The sequence below is a fragment of the Balaenoptera ricei genome, chromosome 17 (genome assembly GCF_028023285.1).
Source record: "Balaenoptera ricei isolate mBalRic1 chromosome 17, mBalRic1.hap2, whole genome shotgun sequence".
In the NCBI taxonomy this organism is placed as follows: Eukaryota; Metazoa; Chordata; class Mammalia; order Artiodactyla; family Balaenopteridae; genus Balaenoptera; species Balaenoptera ricei.
Window position 1 is genome coordinate 3,551,874 of NC_082655.1, and position 26,001 is coordinate 3,577,874.

The 26,001-nt window shown below is 44.6% G+C and overlaps 1 protein-coding gene across 4 annotated transcripts in view; it reads left to right on the forward strand.

The window, feature by feature from the left end:
* Positions 1 to 26,001, forward strand: part of TRAPPC9 (trafficking protein particle complex subunit 9) — a 670,396-nt gene that overhangs the window by 469,614 nt on the left and 174,781 nt on the right. For all 4 annotated transcript variants that reach the window (XM_059901771.1, XM_059901770.1, XM_059901769.1 and 1 more), the window contains 2 exons: positions 5,787 to 5,929; positions 25,144 to 25,254. In XM_059901771.1, the coding sequence (XP_059757754.1) occupies positions 5,787 to 5,929; positions 25,144 to 25,254 (254 nt within the window). The remainder of the gene's footprint in view (positions 1 to 5,786; positions 5,930 to 25,143; positions 25,255 to 26,001) is intronic.

A 26,001-nucleotide genomic window follows, 5' to 3' on the forward strand; every position in this document is an offset into this window, starting at 1 on the left:
TATTTTCTCCCTCTCTTTTCTGAAGGCGTTTCTGTAAACTGGTATTGTCTCTGACATTAAGTTTTGACAGAATTCAGCTGGGAGACCATCTGAGCTTGGGGTTTCTTTTAGAAGGGTGTTTTAGTTTATGAATCCAATGTCTTCGCTTAGCAGGAGGCTCTTTAGGTTTTCTATTTCTTGTTGGTTCCGTTTGGTAACATGTGCCCATTTTACCTAAGTTGTTGAATCTATTGTCACTAAATTGTTTACACTCTTTCTTTACTGTCTTTTTCATGTGTGCACGATCTGTACAGATACTCGTTTTCATTCCTGATACTAGTAATTAGTTTCTCACTTCTTTTTTCCTTGATCAGCCTAACTTAGAGGATTGTCACTTTTATTGATATTTTCACAAAATAGGTTTTAGCTTAACTGATTTTTTTCTCCCATTATTTGTCCAATTTCTATTTAAAAATTGCCCAATCCTCCCTTCCTTACTGGGTTGTTGGCTCTTCCTATCCAACTCCACACCTGACACACACGGGCTTTTTTTCTCCTGTATCCTTGTATATACTAGGACGCTTCTCTGTGATGTAATATATCACAACTGTCTTAGATATCTAGGGGCTTGTGTCTTTAACTAGACCTGAGCAAGCCCTCAGGGGTGGCATTGTGTCATCTGCCATAGTCCCTTACACTTAGTAGACATTCAGGGTCAGTGAGTGAATGAGTGGGTGGATGAATGAATGAATGAATGCTGTTCTGAGCAGTTTGCATACGTGGAAGAGAGAGGGCTGTGCAGCCATGCAGCTCTGCATTTGAACCCTGGATGTGCTACTCCCTGGGTGTGTGGCATAGGCCAGTCACCTAACTGCTTGTTTGCGAAAACTGGGCTTTACTTGTAGGGCTCTTAACATTAGAGCCCATGTATGAAGACAACTTAGCATTGCATTTGGCACTTAGTAGGTGGCCAATAAAAGGTAGCTCTTGAAAGACCTTTCATTTTAGCTCAAATAATAAATTATATTGATAGTATACCTAGAAAGTAACTTTTCTCTAATTCTTCGCCCATTTCTGATTTTTATAATAGTCTTCCCTCAAAGTAAAGACCATCGCATGTTCTAAGAAGGGAAAGTCTTATGGCAGAGTACTGCATTGTTCCTCCTTATATTTTGATTGAAATAAAGCTTCGACATCCTGTGTCTTTTATCACCCCACTTTATGGCTTTATTAAAATATTCTAATTTTGGGGGACTGAGGTTTTTTTTTTTTGTTTTTGTTTTTTAATCAAGGAAGAAAGGCAGTAATACTCAATTTTAGAAAATCTTTTCTGTGCTTGATTTTCATAAATTACATATTTTCCCCCATAATTATATCTTTTCCTTGCTTCTCTACAGAGTAAATAAACAGCCAATTCCAAGAAGATAGAAACACAGAACTATTTCTTCTTTGTTATATGGTACTTGACAGTTATCTATCTCTTTGTGTATTTTTTGCTCATTTCCCAGGTGATTTCTACTCTGTCACTACCTGGAGACAACTTTTAAGTTTACCTTAAAAAACAAAAAAGACAGTGTGACATTTTTATTACTTCACAGATTTTGGCTTTTCAAGGCCATAATTGAGAACCTGTTTATTTCCTTGACCACCATGCTTGCAGTTTGTGGAAGCTGCCATGTATGTGTTGGGTGATGGATTGGTTTTATTTGCTTATTTATCAGTTAATTTATTCAGACATTCATTGACTCAACATTTAGTGAGCTTTCTGAGATCAGGGACCATACTGTATTCATTGTTCTAAGCACAGATCCTGGCACCCAGAAAGTACCCAGGAAGTGATTGAAAAGATGAATGAAAGAATAGACCAAACAGATGAGAGTCAGCTGGACTGAGAAAGTCGTTACAGAAAGGTTTATTTGGATGTGTGTATGAGGGGGGTCTTACCTTCTGCTCACAAACAAGGGTTTTCAAAAGTATAAGACATAAAATTGGCACTTTTGAGATGACAGTACAGTGCTTTATGCTATGGGAAAAGAATTGGGGATTTTGGTGAAACCAAAATATGATCCTTGAGTATTTTTTAAAAATCTGTATTTCACAGAGTCCTTTTAAAGTAAGGCAATATAGCCATCTTACTGGAGAAGGCATGGCTTTTGAGGGGCCATGAAGAAGGAGTAACATTTATACAGGTTGAGAGAATTAGTAGGACCAAAGTTCAAGGGAACCTGTAAACATATAGACCTTGAGGAGTGGTGGGAGGTGAGTTGGAACAATGAGCTTTTAAAATGGGACTGAGGAACTTGAATAGACATTTCTCCAAAGAAGATGTATAAATGGCCAGTAAGCATATAAAAAGGTACTCAACATCATTAGTCATTAGGCGAATGCAAATCAAAACCAAAATGAGATACCACTTCACCCCCATTAGGATGGTGATTATTAAAAAACAGACCAAGCAAACAGGAAAAAAAACCAAGTATTGTTGAGGATGTAGAGAGATTGGAATCCTTGTGCATTGCTGGTAGGAATGTGAAATGGTGCAGCCGTTGTGGAAAATGGTATAGTGATTCCTTAAAGAGATTAGATATAGAATTATCATGTGATCTAGCAGTTCCACTTCTGGGGATATGCCCAAAGGAACTGAAAGCAGGGTCTCAAACAGATATTTATACACCCATGTTCATAGCAGCATTATTCACAATAGCCAAAAAGTGGAAGCAACGTAAGTGCTTGTTGACAGGTGAATGGATAAACAACATGTGGTATATCCATTCAGTGGAATATTATTCAGCCTTAAAAAGGAATTAAGTTCTGATATAAGCTATAGCACAGATGAACCTTGGAAACACTATGCTGAGGAAATAAGCCAGTCACAACAGGACAAAAAGGCAATGATTCCACTTATATGAGGTATCTGGAGTAGTCAAATCCATGGAGACAGAAAGTAGATGGTGGGTGCCAGGAGCTGGGGGAGAGGGGAGTAGATTTTTTTGTGTAATTTGTATAGAGTTTCAGTTTGGGAAGATGAAAAATTCTGGAGATGGATGGTGGTGATGATTATACAACAATGTGAAAGTACTTAATGCCACAAAACCATACACTTAACAATGGTTAAAATGATAAATTTTATGTTATGAGTATTTTACCACGATACGAAAAATGTTAAAAAAAATAAATGGCATTGAAATACATTTCACATTTCTTCCTATTTTAAGCCATGTTGCCTTAGGGTGTCAGATGGTGAGGTTGCAGAAGGAGAAAGGAACCTCTTTAGTGAGTGCATATCTGTTCTGCTACTTCGTTTTCTCACCGAATCTTCATTAAAGTCCAGTGAGATAGGTGTTAATTATTGTCCCCACTTAACACTTGAGAAACCGAGGCTGAGAATGGTGAGATGCTACGCCCAAGGTCTCACAGAGTGTCAGGCTGAGTTTATCTGGCCTCCATACCTGCTCTCCGTCCACTGTACCAGGCTGCCTTGCCTGTCTCTGGAATTTCTGTCCTCTGGCCTTCCCAGAGGAAAACCATTCTCCACCTAGGATGGCCTCTGACAGCATGCATACACAGGTGGTTTTCTTTAGTTCTAAATAATTGTGTAGCTGTGGCTGCCTCTCTTTTGGAGAGGGGAAACCGGTCAATGAAAGCAATAACTGAGGGCTAAATGCCGTGTCTTGCCCGGAAGGCTTATTGAAATGTGACTCTTGAAGCATAGGGAAGAGAGCAGGAGGGCAGGTGGGCAGGCACCTGCTCTGCCATTGGGAAGTGTGGCTTCTCTTGGCTCTTGCAGGTGGGAATGTGCTTGAGTCCCCACCTTGAACACGTGGTTTTGAGGCTCCTGTCCGGCACTGTCAGCCCCAGACAATGCTCTGAGCTCACCCTCACTCTTCCTTTTCTGGAAAAGGCTTCCACTAGGGTCATTAGTGACCAGTTCATCACCATTAGTGTGGTGGACGCTTTCTCAGACCCTGTTTACATGGATTGGCTGCAGCAATGGACATTCTGGCCCTTCTTCCCAGAGCTCTGCCCTCCTTGGGTTTCCATGACACCAGCCTTTTGTCTCCTGTTGCTTGTGCTTTTGGTGTCATATCTACGAAACCATTCCTAATCCAAGGTCATGAAGATTTCCTCCTATGTTTTCTTCTTAGAGTTTTATCGGTCAACTTTTTATGTAAAGGACCATATAGTAAATATTTCAGCTTTGCTGGCTGCCTATGGTCTCTGTTGCATATTCTTCTTTGGTTTTGTCGTTTGTTTTGTTTTACAACCTTTTAAAAATGTGAAAACTGTTCTCAGCTCCAGGGCATACAGAACCAGGCTGCGGGCCAGATCTGGCCCTTGGACCATAGTGTGCTGACGCCTGTTTTAGGACCTTACCGGGGAAGGCTGAGTCATTTTAGTGAGGGGTTGAGCTGGGTTTGAGATTTCCTGTTGCTATGGTTACTCTTGGTGCAGCACAGGCTCCAAATTGTGCTGGGGGAAGGGGAAGAAAGTAGGGGCTGCTGAGGTAGGTACCAGGGGGTTTTCCCATAATGGTCCTCCATCCTCAGCCCTGAGCCCTCCCTGCCCACCAGCACCTGGCCGGGATCTCTCCACACCTTCATGCCACCCCCAGAGGCTTCTTACCGGGTGCCTGCTAGGTCTGTGCCAGGAGCAGATGGGGCCCTCTTGCTCTCCTCGTGCTGCCTCAGTCCTAGGTCGGAGCCGTGCCCCTGGATCCTGCGTGTGGGCTCTCGGCGTTCCTGCCCTTCCCCCAGTAGCAGCCATCCTCTGCCTGGTATAGTGGTGGGCAGTGTGTACGAATGGGTTTCCTGCCTCCGTCTCTAGTGGCATTGCTGTAGGGTCCTGGCTTGGGACCGGCTCCTGGCCCTCCCAGCAGAGTCTGCCCTCCCCTCACTAGAACGGATATTTACCCCTGTCTTTGTGCCCTTGGCATTGGCTACCCCTCCTCCAGAAGCTTAAGATTTTGCTTTAGAGGAGAGAAGGGTCTGGATGGGGTTGGGATGGGGGTAGGGGATTGGAGCTGGGGTTCCGGTTTCTTGTTCTTCCTATGGTGGCTCCTGACCCCCTCTTCCAGGCCTGTACCCCCAGGGAGGCTCGCCTGCACTCCTGCCCCTGCCCGTCCTTTGTGTAAGCCCCCAAGGAGGTCCTTGGAGAAGACCTGGAGCGGTGGGAACTGTCCTTGGGTCTGGAGAGTCCTCACTATCAATAGAGCCCCTACTCAGCCTTTAGCAATTCATTAACGTCTGAGCTGATTCCTTCCTGCCAGCTTGTATGGTGGCTGGCTCTGCCCCCGCTGAGATGTGTCCCCACTCTGTCCCTCCTGGAAGGACCTTGTTCCTCCTTGGCCTTCTGGCTATGTGGTTGCCCTGTGACCTTATCTCTGTGGGTTCAAGGAAGTGTCATGAGTTTGTAGTTTGTCGGCCTTACTCACTGTTAGCCTGGGAGCCACGTTCTAGCTCCTTGATGGAAGTCCCTCCTCCCCCGCAACCTGATCTGTCTGTTTAAGTGATGCTGATTGAAATGCGTTTTTCTCTCTGAAATGCTATATCCCGTCACAGAGTAATTCTGGAGCTCCTTTCCATTCGTGTTTCCAGGCTGAGAATTGTAGGTGTTAGATACAGGGCATCATCGGAGGAAAGATGTTACCAGATGTCAGGTGCCAGGTGACAGCCCTGGGTGAGAGCTGCCCGTGGTAAAAACTTTACCAGTTGGGATAATCTTCAGCCTTATCTGAGCGAAGTCTGCTGCCTGGGGGAATGGCAATCAACTTAGGGAGTACTAACTTACCATTTTTTACATCTTTTTAGACCCTGGAAGCTATCCTGAATTTCAAATACTCCGGAGGCCCGGGCCACATTGAAGGATATTACAGGAACCTCTCCCTGGGGCTGCACGTAGAGGTTGAGCCATCTGTATTCTTCACACGAGTCAGTACTCTGCCGGCAACCAGGTAAATGCACCTCTGCTCTTGGACCGCCTTGTTCTAGAGCCTGAGGGCACTGTGTTTGGAATTCTGACCTTGGTGTTCGTTTTGGTCCCACTGTTCGCTGTGCTGAGTTATTTAGCCTCCCCGGGTCTTCACCAGAAAAACAGGCAGTGTAGAGCAATGCCGCTTCAGTTAGGTGGGAGTGACCGGACTTCACACCTTCTACCGTGCTGTAGTAGTATTGCTGGTGGTGCAGTATGCTTGCGTGTGGTTGTCATCTTGCAGGACACGGTTCCCGCCCGTTGTCCCGAGCCTGGAGCTCACTCCCGTCTGGTTCAGCTCTCCTGCTAGCAGGGGCTCAGCAGACGGCTCCCTGTCTTGGAGACCCCCGGAGGCGTCCAGCCTATCTGTCTGTGTCACTTCGGGCGCCCCGGGAAGACTGTGCAGGCAGGGCCAGGCTCCCAGCGTCTCAGCCCCATCTTTGCGGAGCTCCCAGCCATCTGGAGCGCGGGGTCGTTTCTGCCCAGAGCACCCTGCTTGCAGGAGGCTTTCTCTCTTGATTACTTCCCCAGGCCCAGTCTGCCTTTAGGGAGAAAGAAACCAGTTTGTCTACTTCAAACCCAGAAGTGGTCAGAGATACTAGAGGTTACTCCTGCCTTAGGCGGGAGAATGACAGTTTCTCACCCCCGAATTTGACCTGTGATGAACTGGGAGCTGTGGGGTCTGAAGCACTGGGTGGGGCTCCAGCCAAATGGAGACCCTCTGGGGTCAGATTCCTGCCCAGGTGGTGAGCAGCCTTTGGAAGGCAGGTCCTGACCACCCCTGGGCATGTCCACATTCTCATGTCCAGGGGCACATTACATCTCGGGGGAGGATAGAGTGGGCTAGAGTTTTTTTTGTTGTTGTTAATAAATTTATTTATTCTTGGCTGCGTTGGGTCTTTGCTGCTGCGCGCGGGCTTTCTCAAGTTTCGGAGAGCGGGGGCTACGCTTCGTTGCGGTGCGCGGGCTTCTCATCGCGGTGTCTTCTCTTGTTGCAGAGCACGGGCTCTAGGTGCGTGGGCTTCAGTAGTTGTGGTATGTGGGCTCAGTAGTTGTGGCTCTTAGGCTCTAGAGCGCAGCCTCAGTAGTTGTGGCGCACGGGCTTAGTTGCTCCGCGGCATGTGGGATCTTCCCGGACCAGGGCTCCAACCCGTGACCCCTGCACTGGCAGGCAGATTCTTAACCACTGTGCCACCAGGGAAGTCCCAGTATTACTTATTTTTAATGGAGTTAAGGCTATACTTACCTGTCTATCCTTGACCGTGGGGGAGAGAACATCACATGCAGCGTCCCTCTCCCCTCCACCAGTGGGCTCTATAGTCCGCAGAGTATAATAGAGGGACGTTAATGTCGATGTAAAACTCTCTTTAGAGTGATACAGCCCCCAAAAGTAAGGGTAGTTTCAGTTCATAGGAAAGACTGCTGTTCTCCCCAGCCATTGGAGAATGGCTTCGGCAAGAATTAACGTCTTTGCTTTGGGCTTTTCAGCCCAAGCACATTTTGATCACATTTCATCATCTATCACTTTTTCAACCCACAGAGTAATGGTCTTTCTTGCCAGCGCTTGCCTCTGTTTTGAATTTGGATAAAGTGTCAAAGCACTTGCCGGCGGGAAGCTTTGGCAAGGATGCCCGCCAGGTGCTGTTAGAGCTTTTCAGGCCCTTCCTGTGCTTTGCTCCGCTCCTGGTGTGTGTGCTTTCTCATCCCCTCATCTCCTGCTGCCACTGCTCATATAAATAGGTCTTAGAAGCAGCACAGGTTGTCACTGAGTCGGATTATTTTCGCCTTATTGATATCTGGCTTCCATGTCATGGCCCCTGCAGTTCTTAATGACAATTTAAGATGAGAAGAATGTTGCCTTGTGGTTTGGTGCACATGTACACACAGAAGCGTTGGTGGTTAGCTGACGCGCTGTTCGGCTCCTGGTTACCCGCCTGCTGACCTCACTCTCTTTCTTCTGGCCTCCGTGTTTCTTTTCCCTGCTCTTGGGGTTGAGATTTGATTCCCTCTAATCCTCCCTTTCCTTTCCTGCTGAGTCTAACTGAGCCCCAAATCCTGTGGGTGGAGCTGATGTCCCTGCATGCCACTGCACGTCTTTGCCATCTTTCCTTGGGACTCTAGAAATGCTTGCCTACTCAGTCCCCCTGCCTCTAACCCTGCTCCGGCATCGTCCTGTAAACACACATGAACGTTCCCACGTCACCATCTGGCTTAAAGACGTTCCCAGTGCCTACGGGATAAAGTTCAAAGTCCCCTCTCTGATATTCAAGGTACTTAAAATTTTGATCTAGGCGTTTCTCTTCAGCTGTTTGTCCCCAGTCCCTCCATACTTCGTGTGAAAGACACTTTGCTTCTCACCATCACCAGGACGTGTCAGGACAGCTTACTCCTGTGTGCCTTTGCATACCTCCTTTTCTAAAACTGTTCTTTTTCTTAAACTGTCATTCCTTCACTTAACCTTTTGGAAAATGTCTGTTTGCCATTGATATATGTTACATTTTTATAAAATTTTCCTGACCATGACTAGGCATAGTGGGGGTCCTTCTGTGGGTTACCCTGTACATTCTTTGTATGTCTAATAAAGCACTTAGCAGACTGTAAACCTTTAAACCAACACCTCCAATGTTTTGGGTGCTACGTGAAGCACCCACTGGGATCAGAGATGGACAGAGAAACAGTCCTTGTGTTTTATCAGCCTGGTAAAAGCTCCTCAGGCAGAGATAATACCAGATGGAAACTCGGATCTACATTAAGGAATGATGAACCCTGGAAATAAAGTGAATAGGTTAGGTATGAGATTTTTTTATCCTCGCTTTTTGATTTCTTTAAAAGACTACTGACTGTCTAAGAAAGAAATAATAGTATTTAATTTTGTAGTGCATATCATATAAAGAAGTAGAATATGTAAAAAAAGAAAGTCGTACAAATGGAAAAAGAGGGAGAAATGGACATTTTTATATGCAAAATGTTATATTATTTGAAGTTAGACTGTGGTGTTAGAGACACGTGTTGTAAAGCCTTGAGCAATGACTTAAGGTATGGATAGTATACCGGGAGAGATAAAACAGAACACTAAATAATAACCCCCCAAAGGGGGAAAGAGGTGGCAAGAAAGGAGAAGAAAAGAACCAGGAACATATAGTTAAGTAGAAACAAATAGCAGTGTGGTAGATTTAAACGCACTGTATCAAGAATTACATTAAATGTAACTGAACTAAATGCTACATTTAAAATCTTTGCCCCCCGAGTTACAGAGATACTCTGCCACTTTTTCTTTGAGGAGGTTTATAGTTAAAGTTTTTCCCAGAATCTGTCTCAAATGAAGTTTTGTGCATGATGTGACGTATGGATGAAAGACTTAAATAGTTGGGGAGAGATACCATGTTTATTGATTGGAAGAGTCAGTTACTGCTAGGATACCAGTTTCCCCAAATTTGATTATAAATTCAGTGCAATCCCAATTAAAATCCCAACAGGACTTTTTTGGGGGGGGTGGTGGTGGAAGTTGACAAGCTGTTTTAAAAATTATTTCACAATGGAACAGATTATTGCCAATGGAATAGGCAAATGACTTGACAGAAAAACAAAGTTGGAGGACTTAGGCTATACGACTTTAAGACTTAACATAAAGTTACAGTAATCAAGAGAGAATGCTATTGTTGTAAAGATAGAGAGATCAACGGACCATAATAGATGGTCCAGAAATAGACTCACTCATGTATGATCAATTGATCATATGACCAGCAAGGTATGAAAACAATTTTATGTGGAATGAAAATCTTTCCAACAAATGATGCTGGAAGAACTGGACATATATGTGGTGGGAAAAAACGTGGAAATTGTCATACTGTATAAAAATACAAGAGCCAACTCTATGTTTTCTATAAGAAACTCACATTAAATATGCACAGTTTAAAAGCAAAAAGATGGGGGGGAAAAGGCATGCCATGTTAACAGTAATCATAAGAAAGATGGCATGGATATATTATCAAATAAGTAGACTTTCAGGAGAAAAAGAGAGAGTAAGCAGATAATTTGTAGTGATGGACGGGTCAAGTCATCAAGAGTACCTGACAATCCTAAATGCAAATGCACTTAGAAACATAACTTCAAAATAAAACCGACATCTGAAGGGAGAGATGGAAAACAGATAATTATAGTTGGATATTTCAACACTTGTATCTCAGTTTTTGACAGAACAAGGAGACAGAAAATTAGTAAAAATATAGAAAGCTTGCACAGGACTAGTAAACAACTCCAGCTAACTGATATTATAGAACACTAAATGCTTATGCTAGAAGTTGAACGGCTTAAAATCAGTGGTATAAGTGTCTATGTAAGATAAAGAAGAGCAAAATGTACCCAGAATAAACTGAAGTAAAAGAAAATAATAATAAAGAGTGGATAAGAATGAAATAGAAAATGAAAAAATAACATGTAAACTAAATGGAACCCAAAGTCGATTCTTTGAAAAGATTAATGAAATTAGTAAACTATAGCCAGGATGGTCAGAATTTTAAAAAAGAGAGTGAACACACAAATTACTAATAATGAGAATGAAAGAGGGGGGCATGGCTAAATACTGCAGACATTAAAAGAATAATAAGAGTGTACTGTGAGAAATCATATTCCAATAAATTTGACAACTTAAATGAAATGGAAAGAAATCTTGAAAGACATGAATTACTAAAGTTGGTACAAGAGAGAATAGAATCCCTGAGATAGTCATATCAGTTAAAGAGTTTAATTTTTAGTTTTAATTAGTTAATTAGTTTTAATTCTTAATTAAAATTTTTCCATGAAGCAAAGATTTCTCAGATGGGGTGAGAAACTACTAACCATAAAATAAAAAGTTGATAAGATGGTTTTTATCAAAATTAAAAACTTCAGCTCATCAAAAAGCAAGCTCCATATTGGGAGAAAATATTTACAATACACTTATGCAACAAAGGTCTGTATCCAACATGTACCATGAAGTCCTAAAAATAAATACCCAAGAGACCAAAAATGGGTGGAATTTAAACTCCAGAGAACCCTTTGACGTCAGCATTGCTGTACGGAGATGTTAAATAACTCACCCTCGTTGCACATTAATGAGAAAAAGAGATTCGATTTGAATTCTGGCCTTCTTGGCACCAAAACCCATGCTTCCTGCCACACATACTCTGAACTGGGATTCCAGAGGCCTGGGCTTCCCTTGGCCCCCTGTGTCTTTGCAAGCATCTCTGTATCTCTCGCAGCTTCAGCCCTCCTGCCCCTCACTGGAGTGATCACCGGCTCTGCTCACCTCATGGGGGAAAAGAGAATCAGATTAAACAGTAGAGGGCCCAGTGTTTTCTCAAAGCCAAAGCGCAATATAGGTGGGAGGTGGAATTCTCACTGCTTTTTTTTTTTTTTTTTTTTTTTTTTTTACCATTCTCCTTCCTTCAGGGGTGTACCTAGGTTTCAGCTGACTTTTAACTTTGGGTTTATTTATTTATTTTATTTATTTATTTTTGGCCGTGTTGGGTCTTCGTTTCTGCGCGAGGGCTTTCTCTAGTTGCGGCGAGCGGGGGCCGCTCTTCATCGCGGTGCGCGGGCCTCTCGCTATCGCGGCCTCTCTCGTTGCGGAGCACAGGCTCCAGACGCGCAGGCTCAGTAGTTGTGGCGCACGGGCCCAGCCGCTCCGCGGCACGTGGGATCCTCCCAGACCAGGGCGCGAACCCGTGTCCCCCGCATTGGCAGGCAGACTCTCAACCACTGCGCCACCAGGGAAGCCCCTCAGCTGACTTTTATTTAGGAGATCGAGTACCGGGAAGATTCACTTTTGACACCAAGCTGCCTGGTAATGTTGTTAGGGGCCAGATTGAAATGGATTGGGCCATGCCTCCCTGTCTGCGTGCCTGGCCTTCCCCACCGCAGGAGCAACTTCTTTCTAGGCTGCTAGGATAAGTGGTCCAGTCTTACACATTGCTACTCTGAGCTCTGTGGAAAATACACTCCCCTGAGCAGGGCATAAGGTGTGGGAGTTGTTGCATTCTGAATGAAAGTCATACAACCTGACGCACCATGGCGCTTCTCCCCGGACATTTAGAAGAAGAATTCCGTTTCCCCCGTCGAGTGGGACCACCCCACGCTGTAGGGAGCCTCTGCTCACAGACACGTGATAAAGGCAGTTTCAGTGCCGGATTTCATCACGGTTGATCTTTTTCAAGTTGCTGTGTTGATTTAAGTTGGTTTTAAATTTAACAACAATTTAGAATTTTAACAAGCACAGGATTCAGAACCCATTGTACCTGTATCCAATTTCAAATTTTGATCCTCCCACCTATTCGCCCTGAGGTCTTGAGCAAGTCGTTCCTGTTTCTTTAAGCATCATTTTTCTTCATCTTGAAATGGAGAGAACACTGATCTTGCAGGGCTGTGGTAAGGTTTAAAGAATGCATCAATACACAGGGCGTCTAATACAGTGCCTGACACAGGTAGAAAACTGAGAAACGGCGGTTGTCACGGGCAAGGTCAGGGACTCCCCCTCTTCCGTGTGGAAGTGGCACAGGGATAGCCCAGCTGGGGACTCACGTCTGGGTGGCTGGTACGAAGAGCAGGGCTGTGTTACTCAGAGGGAAGCCCTCGCCCGCCCGGCAGCTTCACCCTCTCCACAGCCGTCACTGAGGCTGGGCTGTGAGGGGCACCCTGGGGAGGACAGAGGAGGGGAGGCGGACACCTGCACCGAGACCTGCTTCTGTGATGGGCGGGGGCTGGGTCTGCCCCAGGGCTCCCATCTCTCTCTAAGCCATTCATCGAATCTCTGGTGGGAGGAGCTTAATGACTTAACGCATTTGCTCCATCCCTTCCTGCTCCTGTTGGCTTGTGTTCCCTGAGACGATGAGCACGCTTTTCATCGTCTTTCCAAGTGTTGACATAGTGTAGGTCTGCACAGGCAGGAGCTGGGACCCCGCCTCCCATGGCAGGAGCAGCTGGGCATGTCACTTAGGTGGACACAGCAGCTAGCACCCTCTGGTCCCCAGTGTCACCAGTTAGGAGCTGCCCAGGCGGTGAACCATCTCCCATTTCTCTGTCTCCACTCGCACAGCTGTACCTTGAAGGGACCTATTTTATGTCTCAACCATACATATTATTAAAGTATTACAATCAATAATTTTAAGTGATCTGTATTTTATTTTGAACTATTACATTATTGAATGTTATGTGTTAATGTTCATTTAAAAATGCTATCAATATTCCTTATTTAAAGACAGATTTAAAGATTGTTCTACTTAACAAGTAATATACACTAATTATGTTAAGAAGTATGATTTATAAACATCAATTAAAAAGGCCCATGTCATACTTGATTTAGGGATTGAACGTATGTTAAAAGGTGGATTGTCTATCATCAACAGCTGGCCAGAGTTTTTTGTGACCTTCCATTTAGAATTTTTGCGTTTGGCATTTTCAGAGTTTTAATCATTATAGAGTTAATTGCAAATGATGCTACATGAACCATGATTTCAAGTTATTTTTAAGTACGTTTCCATCCTTTTTGAATTGGGCTTGTCTTCATTCCCAGAAAGTGAAAAGCCAAATATGACATAGTTGTCATTATATGTTATCTTTTTAACCTTGGATTTTGAGGCACAAGTGTCTTGGTGTTCATTTTTGTGCCCCTTTTAACATGTGGTCTTCATGGTTCTTTTCTCGTACCTGTGGTCCATTATGAGTGCAAAGTAGACAGTATAACAGCGAGTAAATGATGTGTTCGTCAAGACCACGGTGGCGCTGAGCGCTGGGCCCCGGTGAGGTGACGCAGTGCTGTGGCTGAGGCAGGAGCGTGTTGGTCTCACCTCCACCACCCCCGGGCACTCTCGCTGCATGTACACACGAGCTGTATGGAAACATCGTTTGCATACCACATAATTCACCCACTTAAGCTGTATAATTTAGTGTTTTTAGTATAGTCACAGAGTTGTTCAACCATCGCCACCATCTAATTTTAGAACTTTTCATTCTCCCGGTAGAAGCCCTGTACCCATTAGCAGTCCCTCCTCCCCCTCCCCTACACGACCTCAAATCTACATTCTGTCTCTAGATTTGCCTGTTCTAGAAATTTCATGTAAGTGGAATCATACAAAATGTGACTGGCTTCTTTCACTTAGCATAATGTAGTCAATGTTCACCCACAAGGAAGTATCAGTATGGCATTTCTTTTTATGCTGAATAATATTTCACTGTGTGGATATGCTACATTTTGTTTATCCATTCATTAGTTGATGGGTTGATTCCACTTTTTGGCTGTTGGGAATAATGCTGTTATGAACATTCACATACCAGTTTTTGTGTGGACCAGTTTTCGTTTCTCTTGGGTATACCTAAGAGTGGAATTATCAGATCATGTGATAACCGTTTAACCACTTAAGGAGCTGCCTGACCATTTTCCAGCTCGGCTGCACCATCTTACATTCCCACCCAAACCTTCAAGCAGTGCTTGAAGGTTCCAATCCTGCACATCCTTGCCGATGCTTGTTATCCTATATGTCTTTTGGATTCTAGCCATTCCAAATTTTTTCCTCTAAAGGGAACGTTTTAAAACATTATTTTAAAACGTACTCATTAAAAAATCAGAAACAGAGGCCCTTCCTGCCTTCATTATGTGCAGCCCCCCAAGACCCGTCAGAGGCCAGGTTGTGTGTCAGCCGTCCACAGGGAACCGTTCCCACATTTCAGTCGGTCACCAGATCTGTCCTTTCCACTTCAGTAGCTCTGCATTGACTCAGGCGTGTCACCTTTGTCCCTTGGGCCAGCCTCTCCCTCCCATTCTTGGACAGTTGCTACAGCCTTTCAAAGTCTCTTGCTTTCGTTTTCTCTTTCCAGTTCTTTCTCCAAATAGCTGTTGAAGTGTTTGTTCTAAAACGCAAGCATGAGTTTGTCCCCCCGTTAGGGTCCTTCCACGAGTCCCTGTCGTCTGTAAGTCATGTTTCGGTTCCAGAGCTGGGCACGCAAGGCTCTGCACAGTCTGACCCAGCCTGTCTGCCTTGCCGTTTCCTCTCCCCACCCCACGCGCCTCCTGCAAGCTCCCCGCACGGTCCGTGCTGCTCCAGCCCTGTCTGCTCGCGTGCTCTGCTCTGTCCGCCTGCAGGCCTGCGCTCAAGCCTTTAGTGCCTCAGCGAATGCGGGAGCCGCTTCCTTCCAGAAGCCTCCCCTGCTTGTTTCCTGAGTCTCTGTGCCACCGCCGCCCACTCGTCTTTCTCACCAGTTAAGACTCAGCTTCTTCCAACCCCAGGCCCGGAGGACACCAGAGCCCTGGGCGTGACCTCCGAGGCGCTGATCCGTTGTCCCCTGCAGAGCCAGGGGATCTGTGTCAGGTGGTCCTCACATCACACTTTGGGAAACCCAGTTCTAACGGACAGTAAATCTACTGTCAGACTCTTCAGCAAGGTTTGGAAGCTCCGTAATCTGTGTGGCAGAGGTGAAGATGAGATGATATCACCCGAAGAACATTCTGATTGTTTGTTCTATTTTTTTTTTTTTTTTTTTTGTCACTTTAGATTGAATAAGCTCCCTGGCTTTCTTAAGACTTACAAGAAAGCTCTCCATCCTGAAACTGACTACTAATTTTTCAGGAAAGAAGGCTGATTGATAACAGGCAGGCTTATGGAACTTTAAAAGACCACATGGGTTTGGCCAAAGGTGTATGTGGCCATCACTTCCGGTCTGGCTGTGTCTTCACTCACTTTACCACGCCCCTAGGATTGATGGAAGGGTGATGTTTGGACCCTGCAGGGGCTGGGAAAATTCGGCCAGACTCGGGGAGAAAGAGCCCCACTTAACTTTCTGGGCATGGTGCCATGGTTTTTAGACAGACTCAGACCTTGGCGTGGGAATTTCTCATAGTCACTTTTAGCTGAGTCAGTATTGAATAATTAGCTGGGATTGCTTTGTTGGCAGGGCTGTGTGCTTTCCCTCTTGCTGCTCCAGTGACTGCAACCAAGCTAATAATAATCACCACCCCTCACATTTATGTAATATTCTGCTTGTAGTTTTACAAAGCACTTTCACATTTTTCCCCATTGGAGCCTCCTAATAATTCCATGACATAGGCATTCTTGTCCTCATTGGGGAAACTGAGACTCAGAGAAATTAAATGACTTACATAAGATATTATATACCCATTAAGCAGCAAAACTGGTATTCTGATAAGAAATCTTCAGACTTCGAATCGTTTTCCTTGTACCAAATGCCTTATTTGCTCAGGCTGCTTTCAGATGGCTTCTTTCCTTTTGCTTTTTAAAGTTTAGTTTGATTAGGATGTCTCTGGGCATAGATTTTTAAAAATTTATGCTGCTTGGGGTTTGCTGAGCTTCCTGAATCTGTAAGTTTATGTTATTTGCCAAATTTGGGGAATTTTCAGCCATTATTTCTTCAACGGCTGTGTGTGCGTTTTGTTTTGTTTTGTTCGTCTCAAACTCCTATGACATGACTTTTAGAGCTTTTCTTGTCTCATAAGATTGCTTTTATCCCGGTTTTTTCTCTCAGCTGTTTCCATTGGATAAATTATTAATCTATCTTCAAATATATTAGTTTAATTCCTGTGTGGTTCAAAAAAATACTTGTGTGATTTTTACTCTTTTAAAGTTGCTAGAGGTTTTTTACATGGCCTAGAAATGGCTTATTTTGGTAAATGTTGCATATAACTTGAGAAGTATGGATATCCTACTTTTTTGGGGGGGGTGGAATGTTCACTAAGCATCAGTTAGATCCAGTTGGTCAATGGTATTGTTTGTTTTATATCCTTTCTCATTTTACGTCTACTCGTTCCCTCAGTTACTCAGATAATTCACTACCTGGTGAATTTTTCAGTTCAGTTTTTTCTTTTCTAAAGTGTCTCTTTGTTTCCTCTTTATATCTTCTATTTCTTTGCTGAGATTTTATCTTTTCATCTGTTTCAAGTGTGTTTGCCCTTACTTTGCGGAACATATCTAAAGTCTTTTTCTGTTAAGACTTTCATCTTGAGGTTGTTGTCTGTTGATTTTATTTTCCTTTGCAAGTTGGCTTTTTCCCGGGTTCTTCCTATGCTGAGTAGTTATAGACTATATTATGGACATTTCAAATATAATGTTGTGAGATGCTGGGGTCTTGTTTGAGTCCTGCAGAGGATGCTGATATTTTTGTTCTGGTGGGTGGTCCACACCACGGTCCCGCAGTGCCTTCTGTGGGCTGTGCTGCGGTTCTGGTTTTAGAGTCTGTGGTTCTCCTTGGATCAGTCCTGTGTGTGCCACCCACTGTTCTTCCTTGGAGCTCAGTTGCCAAAGCCCATGGTTTGCTGCTCAGGATCCAACCCCTCGTGCTTGCTCCACGGTGAGCCCAGGTCAGGTACCACTTTAGCGAATTGCTCTCTTCGTCTCTCTCCTTTCCATAGTCTGCCCAGCACTGTCCAGGGGCCTCCCTTCGCTGTCTGCCCACAACAAAGCCATGGTTTGAGTTCTTCCTCCGTGTGTCTCTGTGTGGGACTAACTGGTCAGAGGACAGAGAGGGAAATAAAAGTGATGGGGACTGGCCCTGTGCTTATGGGACCTCAGTCCCTTGGGTCAGAGAGGTGGTTTCCTGGCCTCGGAGTTGTACGTGCCGTGCAGCTATGACTGCCATCGTGGCACTGTCGCATAGCGGTACTGCCCAGGGGCTGGGCTGGGAGAAACGGGGGAGAAAAAAGAAAAGAAGAAAAAGCCCAGAGGGCCCCCCAACACACCTTCATGGTGCCCTCTCCCACGCCTTGGACCTGGGACAGAGGCAGCTCGCGGAACTCTGCCTGTCTGTACCTGAATGGGCACCTCCGAGCCGCCTTTCAGGACGGGTAGGACTGAGGGAGATGGAAACTTACTCTGAAGTTCAGAGAAACTTCGATTTCAGATCTCCTTCCCAAATCCACCTTCTATAGTTTACTTTTCGAATCTTCAAATAGCTGCTCCATGCATTATATGTATGATTTATAGTTGGGTTCAGTAGGAGAGACGCAGTGGATTATTTGTACTTACGCCATCTTTTCCATAATAGGAACTCGTCATTTTTTTGAAAACATCAACCAATTCATGTCACTTATCTGCTTAAGACTCTAAAGATAGCTTCCCATCATACTTAGAATAAAATCCAAACTTTCTGTCACGACCTTTCCTCTGTCATTAATCTCATACCACTCTCCTCTTGGCTCGTTCTGTCCCTTGATGGCACCATGCCTTAAGATTTGGCCTTAACTGCTTTCTCTGGAAAGCAGTCCTCCAAGACCTTCACATGATTGCCTTCTTGTTGTGTGGGTCTGAACTGAAATGCTATTTCATCAGAGAGGCCCTCCTTTGCCGTCACATCTGAAGTCAGTTTTTAATGTCTGTTTATGATTTCAGGAGATGCACTTAATTTAAAAAAAAAAATTTGTTATCCACGCGTCTTGTTCTCTGCCTCAAGTCCTAGCCCACGTTTTACACCAGCCATCTCTGTGGCAGCCAGATTTATGCAGGGGTAACTTGACAGCACCTCACCTCAGCTGTGCTGTGTAGCTCTCGAGTTCTGGAATGTCTGAAAGCCTTCTCCGGGGCCGCAGCACAGGTGCACACGCCGCACGGTGTGGGGAGTCGGGGAATTGCCCCCTTTCGGGGGGAGCTTGACCAGGGAGGGCGGGGGCTGCTGGAGAAGTAATCCCCTCTCCTCTGCCTGAGGGGCACACTTCAAGGCACAGTCCGTGACTCTTCAGAGGGACCAGCAGGGTGAGCGCCAGCGGTCCACACGGTAGCCAGCTCAGTAAGGCACCGTGGTACTGCGTTCTCGCCGCACCCCGTGCCCCCGCCCTGCTCCCCTCCGCATCCCCTTCCCAAACACCTGCTCCACTCCAGCCCTCTTCTCAGGCTCTGCCTCCTGGGGGGAACCACGGCTAAGACAACATTCTAAGTGACTTTAAAAATACCTCTTATAAAACATGTCTTACATCTTATAAGCAACATATAAAGAAAAGTCAAGGGGATGATAATCTATCCAACCACACAAATTTGTCAAATTTTTACATTTCACTGTATTTGCATCTATTTTTCTAATTTAAAGAAAGAAAAATGAAACTGGTAAAACTCTGTGTGCTCCTCTGTGACCCTATTCTCTTCCTCTCGCACCAGGAGTGACTACTACCCTACAGTTGATTATTATAAGCCATATAGAGTATTTTTAAATATTTTAAACTTGATATAAATGTGTAACTATCTCCTGCAACTTGCTCTTCACTCAACCTTGTCAACATGAGACTTAACCTGTGGTGAGGTTTGTAGTTCTTAATTCATCTTCGCTTATATATAGGTTTCCAGTGTGTGGCTGTTACAGATTTATTTATCTGCTCTCCAGTTGGCTGCGCTTCATTAAAAGCAGTTCTTTGGTTTTATAAATGAGGCTGCAGTGCACATTTTAGGAAGCATCCTTGTGCCGAACTCTGAGAGTTGGTCCAAGATACATGCCTACAAGTTGAGTCGTTAGATCAAAGGGTTCTCACCTACTACTTGGCCAGGTTGTGCCAACCTGCCCTGTGAAGGAGTTGTACCAGTTTACACCCTTAGCAGCACTGAATGAGAATTCCCATGATTCTTGCTGATCTACATCTTGGCCAACACTTGGTCATAGAGCACATTTTAAACATTTCCAATAGGTTGGGTGGGAAATCATACCTGAGGGTTTTCTCTCCATTTCTCTGACTACTAGTTGTATTGAGCTTCTGTTCCTATATATTGGCCATTGGATTTCCTCTGCTTTAAATTGTCCACTCTTGTTCTTTGCTCAATTTTCCATTGGATCATTTCTTTCTTATTGATTTACAGGAGTTCTTTATCAATTCAGAATTCTAACCCTTTGTCAGGTTTATGTGTTGCAAACACCTTTTCACAGCTAGCTTTTCTTTGCTTTGATTTTAATGTTTTTCCTTGTACAAAAGTGCTTCATTTCAGTGCAGCCAAACATTTCAGTCTTTTCCGTTATATATATTTCCAGCTTGACTGAGGTAAAATTGTATATATTTAAGGTGTACAGTGTGATATATACATTGTGAAATGGTTAACACAGTCATGTCACATTTCATTTCATTTCACATTTCAAGCTCATTAATGTATCTATAACCTCTCATAGTTACCTTTTGAGTGCCTAGTGAGAACACTTAAGATCTAATCTCTTTGCAAATTTCAAGTATACAACACAGTATTCTTAACTACCGTCCCCATGCTGAATATTAAATCTCCAGGATTTGCTCATCCTGCGTAACTGAAACTTTGTATCCTTTGACCAATCTCTCCCCGTTTCCCCCACCCCTCTACCCCTGGTTAACCACCATTCTGCTCTCTGCTGTTATGAGTTCAACTAATTGAGATTGTACATATAAGTGAGATCATGCAGTATTTGTCTTTCCGTGTCTGGCTCATTTCACTTAGCATAATGTTCTCTGGGTTCATCCATATCACAAATGGTGGGATTTTCTTTTTTCTAATGGCTGAATAATATTATGGTGTGTGTGTGTGTGTGTGTGTGTGTGTGAAAGGGGGAGAGAGAGAGAAGGGGGGAGAGAGAGAGGGAGAGAGAGAGAGAGAGACGGGTTTTTTTATTCACTCATCTGTCAGTGGACACTTAGGTTTTCCCATATTTCGGCTATTATGAATAATGCTGCAGTGAATATGGGAGTGCACTTATCTCTTCGAGATACTTATTTCATTTCCTTTGGATATATACCCAGAAGTGAGATTGCCGGATCATATGGTAGTTCTATTACTAATTTTTTGAGGAAGTTATACACTGTTCTGTAATGGCTATACCAATTTACATTCCCACAAGTGCATGACAGTGCCCTTTTCTCCACATCCTCACCAACACTTATTGGTCTCTTTAATAGCCAATCTAACAGCTGTGAGGTGATATCTTATTGTGGTTTTGGTTTGTATTTCCATGATGATTAGTGATGTTAAGCACCTTTTCATATGGCTATTGGCCATCTGCACGTCTTCTCTTGAGAAATGTCTATTCAGGTCTTTTGCCAACTTTTTAATTGGTTGATGATGATGATTGCTGTTGCTATTGAGTTGTTTGTGTTTCTTATGTATTTTGGGTATTAACCCCTTTTGAGACCTACTGTATCCAAATATTTTTTCTCATTTTGTAAGTTGCCTTTTGACTCTGTTGATTGTTTCCTTTGCTGTGCAGAAGCTTTTAGTTTGCTACAACCCCACTTAATCTGTTTTTGCTTTTGTTGCCTGTGCTTTTGGGGTTATTTCCAAAAAGTCATTGCCCAGACCTATGCCAAGAAGGTTTTCCCCTGTTTTCTTCTAGTAGTTTTACAGTTTCAGATCCTACATTTAAGTCTTTAATCCATTTTGAGTTGATTTTTGTATATGGTGTGAGGTAAGGGTCCAGTTTCATTCCTCTGCGTGTGAATGTCCATTTTATCCAACATCGTTCATTGAGGAGACTGTCCTTTTCTCATTGTGCGTTCTGGTGCCCTGGTTGAAGATCTCTTTATATTTTGTATGTCTTGTAACTCATTTGAGAAATCTTTCCCTCTTTCAGGGTCAGAAGTTGTTCACCTGTATTTTCTTCTACAGGATTTTAAATATTACTTTTTACATTTATCTATTCAGTCTGTTTGGAACTTATTTTTGTTTATGGTGTGAGGTAGGGATATCATTTTCTTTCTATCTGCATAACCATTTTTTCAGCACTGTTTATTGAATCTCCTTCTTAATAATCAACACTGCTACTTTGGTCACATATCCATTACCTTATTATATTCATGGATCTGCTTCTGGGCTGTTTTTTCCTTCTTTGATGTGTTTATCACTGCCCCACTGCCTTCATTTTTACAGCTTTCTGACAATTCTTGATATCTGGTTGGCCAAATCTCTTCCAAAAATTTTCCTCGTTGTTGTTTTGCATGTTCTTGCCCCTTTGATCTTAGATATAAATTTTAGAATCAGTGTATCAAGTTTGACCAAAACCAGAACAGTGTTGGCATTTTTTATTGAGTTGCATTAAATTTATATACATTTGGAAAGAAGTGAGTTATTTAAAAATACTGAGTTTTTCTATCCTTGAACATAATACATCTCTGCATTTATTCATCACCTTTAATATCATTTCATAAAACTTTACAATTTTTTTCACAAACATCCTGCATATATTTTGTTAGATTTATTTCTAGGTACATTACTATTGTAAATATATTTTCTTAAAAATTATATTTTGTAATTGTTTTTAGTTGATATATAGGAATGCTGTTGTTATTGATTTTGTGTGTGGATGTGTGTCTTAACCCTGTATTTAGCAACCTTTTTGAACCTATTTTTCCTAATTTTATCAAATATGACTAAATTTTTTTCACTTTTAATTCCTCTTATCTTTCCTAGCCCTGTCCCCTCACAAGAATGTGAGTTCCGTGAAAGCAGAGATCCTGTTTCTCTTGTTCACTTCCATATCCCAAGTGCTTAGAATAGTACCTGGCACACAACAGGTACTCAGTAGATATTTACATTTGTTGCATGAATTAATAAATAAAGTTAATTGTCCTAATTCTAGATAGGAAACAGTGCGTACTAACTGTATAGATGTGGCTTCACACGCACTGTTCGCTGTGCCTGGGCTGTGCCTCTCCTTTCCACCTGGCAGCCTCGTCTCCTCCCTCCAACTTTACTCCAGATTCTTTCCTGATACTGGGCACCCCACCCCGCCCCCCGACCAGGCAGATGGATCTGAAGCCTTTCTCTGGTCTCAGTTCTTCTAGGAAGCTTTCCTGGGCTTCCCTGTACTTCAGAAAGATGGATCCAGAAAAACAAAAAAAACAAAAATAAAACCAAAAAGCAAATAAGAATTAAAAGTAAATTATATGCTCAAACACAGATTAAAACTTAAGAGAATCACCTAAAGAGGTATGGAAAGATACACAGAGTAAATGACATGATGGTGGGCACACAGTGCTACTACAGTTTGGGAAAGGGAATTAATTTATGAATAATAGGTAGAAAGCAAAGATCCACCAGCATCTCATCCTGCCAACAATTAGGAGGAACAGAAACACTGGATCAAGCGCCCCCATACGCAGACAGTGAGTCAGAAAAAACAGAGGACAAAAAAGTATTACATTCCAACGTTGTTCATTCCTATGCAGTTTTCTAACAACTGTATTCCATGGGTGAAAACAACATGTATTTGAATCTTTTCTTTCCTGCTTTTAAAAATCACTTCAATTTTCTGCCTCTGATAAATGTTTTATGAATTTCCTTTTCTGGTGAGAGATTTTGCTGTGATTAAAGATTTCATCAAGTTATGACAAAGGCGGAATAGATCTTCATTCTCGAAAGCTCATTTTCCTGTGAGCTGTGTGAAGAGGCCTCTCGGAGGCAGCTGTCAGAGCTAATGAATGTTTTTCCAAGTGCTGAACCTCTGGGGAGGACACCCCGACCCACAGAACCCAGAATCAACTAAAGACGTGTCGTGCGACATCTCGTAGTGCGTAGCGGGATGGTCAGGCTGCTACTTTACCATCTCCCTTGAGAGTAGGTGCATGTATGTGTTTTGAAAATCTGGTATTTCACAGATGCCCAGTGGCCTTTGGATGCTGTCAGTCTTTGTGTATGTGAGCGCGCGTGTGTGCGTGTGTGAACCCCTGGGCACGTCACTGCGCCCTCTCCACCTCAGTTCCCTTCCCTGGAAAGAACAGGGGACGCAGTTTGGATTGGAATACGCGTCTTCGTCCGCTGTGAGCACTACAGGATTTCTAGCTCTATGTCTTGAGTCTCGGTCATCACCAGCACTTTTCGTCATCTCCTGAGCCTCCCTCTCCTCTCCTCTCCATCAATGGGTCTCGGGAGGACAACCTTGCAGGGCTTTTGTATGAAATAAGCAATGCAGGCAGCTGGCACATGTGAGTGTGAGTCCTGTCTCCTCTTTGCTTAACAACCAGCGAAATCTTCCCTCTTCACACTTTGGGAAACACACCTGAGAATTCAGATGCCCTATGGAAGGTCATGTTTTGAAGAAATGCTCAGCTGAAAGAGACCCAGAGCACAGATCCTTTTCTGAGGCTTTTTTTTTCTTCTCTGAAAGTCTCCTTACCCTGTTCCTCCAGGAAGGAGGATGGCTGCTGCTTCTGTTGCTGTCTGCTCCTGTCTTAGGTCTGGGTGTCCCGTTTTGATGAGCAGACGCTTATCCATCAGCTGTCACGCGCCAGCTGCGACACTTGGTGTTTGAGATGCTGTGTTAGTTTTAGGCAAGCATTGGACCGTAATGGGGACCTGACAAATGGCAGCTAGCACAAACGAAGAGTACGTGGCTGGAATTCTGTTTTTCACATGCAGCTAACGGGTCTGTGCCATCATTTCCCAGGGCCCCACTCTGCCCTCCACAGCCGTGGCGTTTGTCCCCATCACCCCCTAGAGTCCCTGAGCTTCCTGGCGTCCTGCTCCTCCCTGGGGAGGAAGCAAAAGGAGTCAGGAGGTGGAAGGGTGACGCCTTCCCTTCTCAAGGACTTGTCTTCTTATGTGGGATGAAAAGTCTCCAGAAGCCGGTTATTGGCTGGAACTTTGTTCCATGGCCCTCCCCTTGGGGAAGGGGGAGGCGGGAACTTGGTTACTTCAGTTTTACTGTCTGCGGTAGAGAAGGCCAGGGAAGGGAGGTTTCAGGTGGGTGGTGAGTGACCCCACGGTGTCGCCCACAGTTCTGGGGGAGTGCGGGGTGGCCCCCGTGAGGACTCTCGGTGGACATGTGCACAGACAGCATGGGCACGGCGCTCTGTGGACCCCTGCCCAGCACCTGGCCTGGCACCCGTAGAAACCCAGGGCCATGATGCGGTCACTTATTGAATGACACTGTATGCCGAGTGCTTTCCCGCTGGGTCAGGCGTCCTAGCGGTCACACGTGTGAGGCTTGGAGAACTCAAGTTACCTTCCCAAGGTCACTCAGTGTGTAAAGGGCACAGCTGGGTTATAAGCATGTGTCCCAGGACCGAGGAGGACCTCCTGTCCAAACCCACTGTGTAGAATTCACAATTAGTTCAGAATGAGTCTTCGTAAGCCTTTGTGTCCCGGGGTACATGACATTTTGATAAATCGTACTTCTCATGTCCTCCAGTGGTGTAAAATCTTTGGGGATGGGGGGAAGCAGAGTCACTCTCCTCTTTGGCTGTCAGAAGATGCTGAACTTGGCTTTGTCTTTGCACCGCAGTACCCGGCAGTGCCACCTGCTCCTGGACGTCTTCAACTCCACGGAGCACGAGCTGACAGTCAGCGCCCGGAGCAATGAAGAGCTCATCCTGCACGCCGGCGAGTGCCAGCGGTGAGTGTCGTCACGGCCCCACGTGCTCCCTGGCCCCCCTCTCGTCGCCCTGCTTGAGAGGTGCTGAAACAGTCCAGCCTCGAGACCTTAAGAGGGCGGGCAGCCTGGTCCCCCTTTCAGGGGCATCACAGCCCTTATTCAGGTTCAGTGACAGGATCGGTCGTGGTTGCAAATTGGAGCCAAGTGTAAAGTCAAGGTAGAAATGAATGGTTTCCGTCCGAGGAAGCAGCACCTCAGCTACAGATGCTTTCAGGCACCATGTCTGAGGACGCCCAGACGTCTGGGCAAGACCTTTCACTTTTAAATTCTTAAGAAAGCTGTATCTGGGGTCACTGGGTGTTGACCTGAGGGACGCATATCAATGTCAATGGGAAGTTCCTTGGAGGAATTAATGTCACAGGAGACAGGCCAGGCAGAGGTGCCTGGAAGAGGTGCTGTGTCACCCGAGCTCAGCCCTTGGAGGGCAAAGAGAGGTGGCCCCAATGGGCCCTGGCCAGGGTCAGCCGCAGGACATGCCCTGGTCCAGCAGAGGCGAGCAGGGAGCCAAGGTGGAAGTGAGAGCCGACCAGGAGCAGAGCCAGGGCCACAGGGGCAGGTCCGGAGGCAGGTCAAGCTCGGTGACTTTGGAAAGAAGCTCTTTGCTATGGTGGGGATCCCTTCCCAGGGCCTGGCCCGCTCCCACTCATTTGGGCCTCTCTCCAGACCAGGAGCTGTGCCCCCAAGCGCAGCTTGGATGTTAGGGCCATA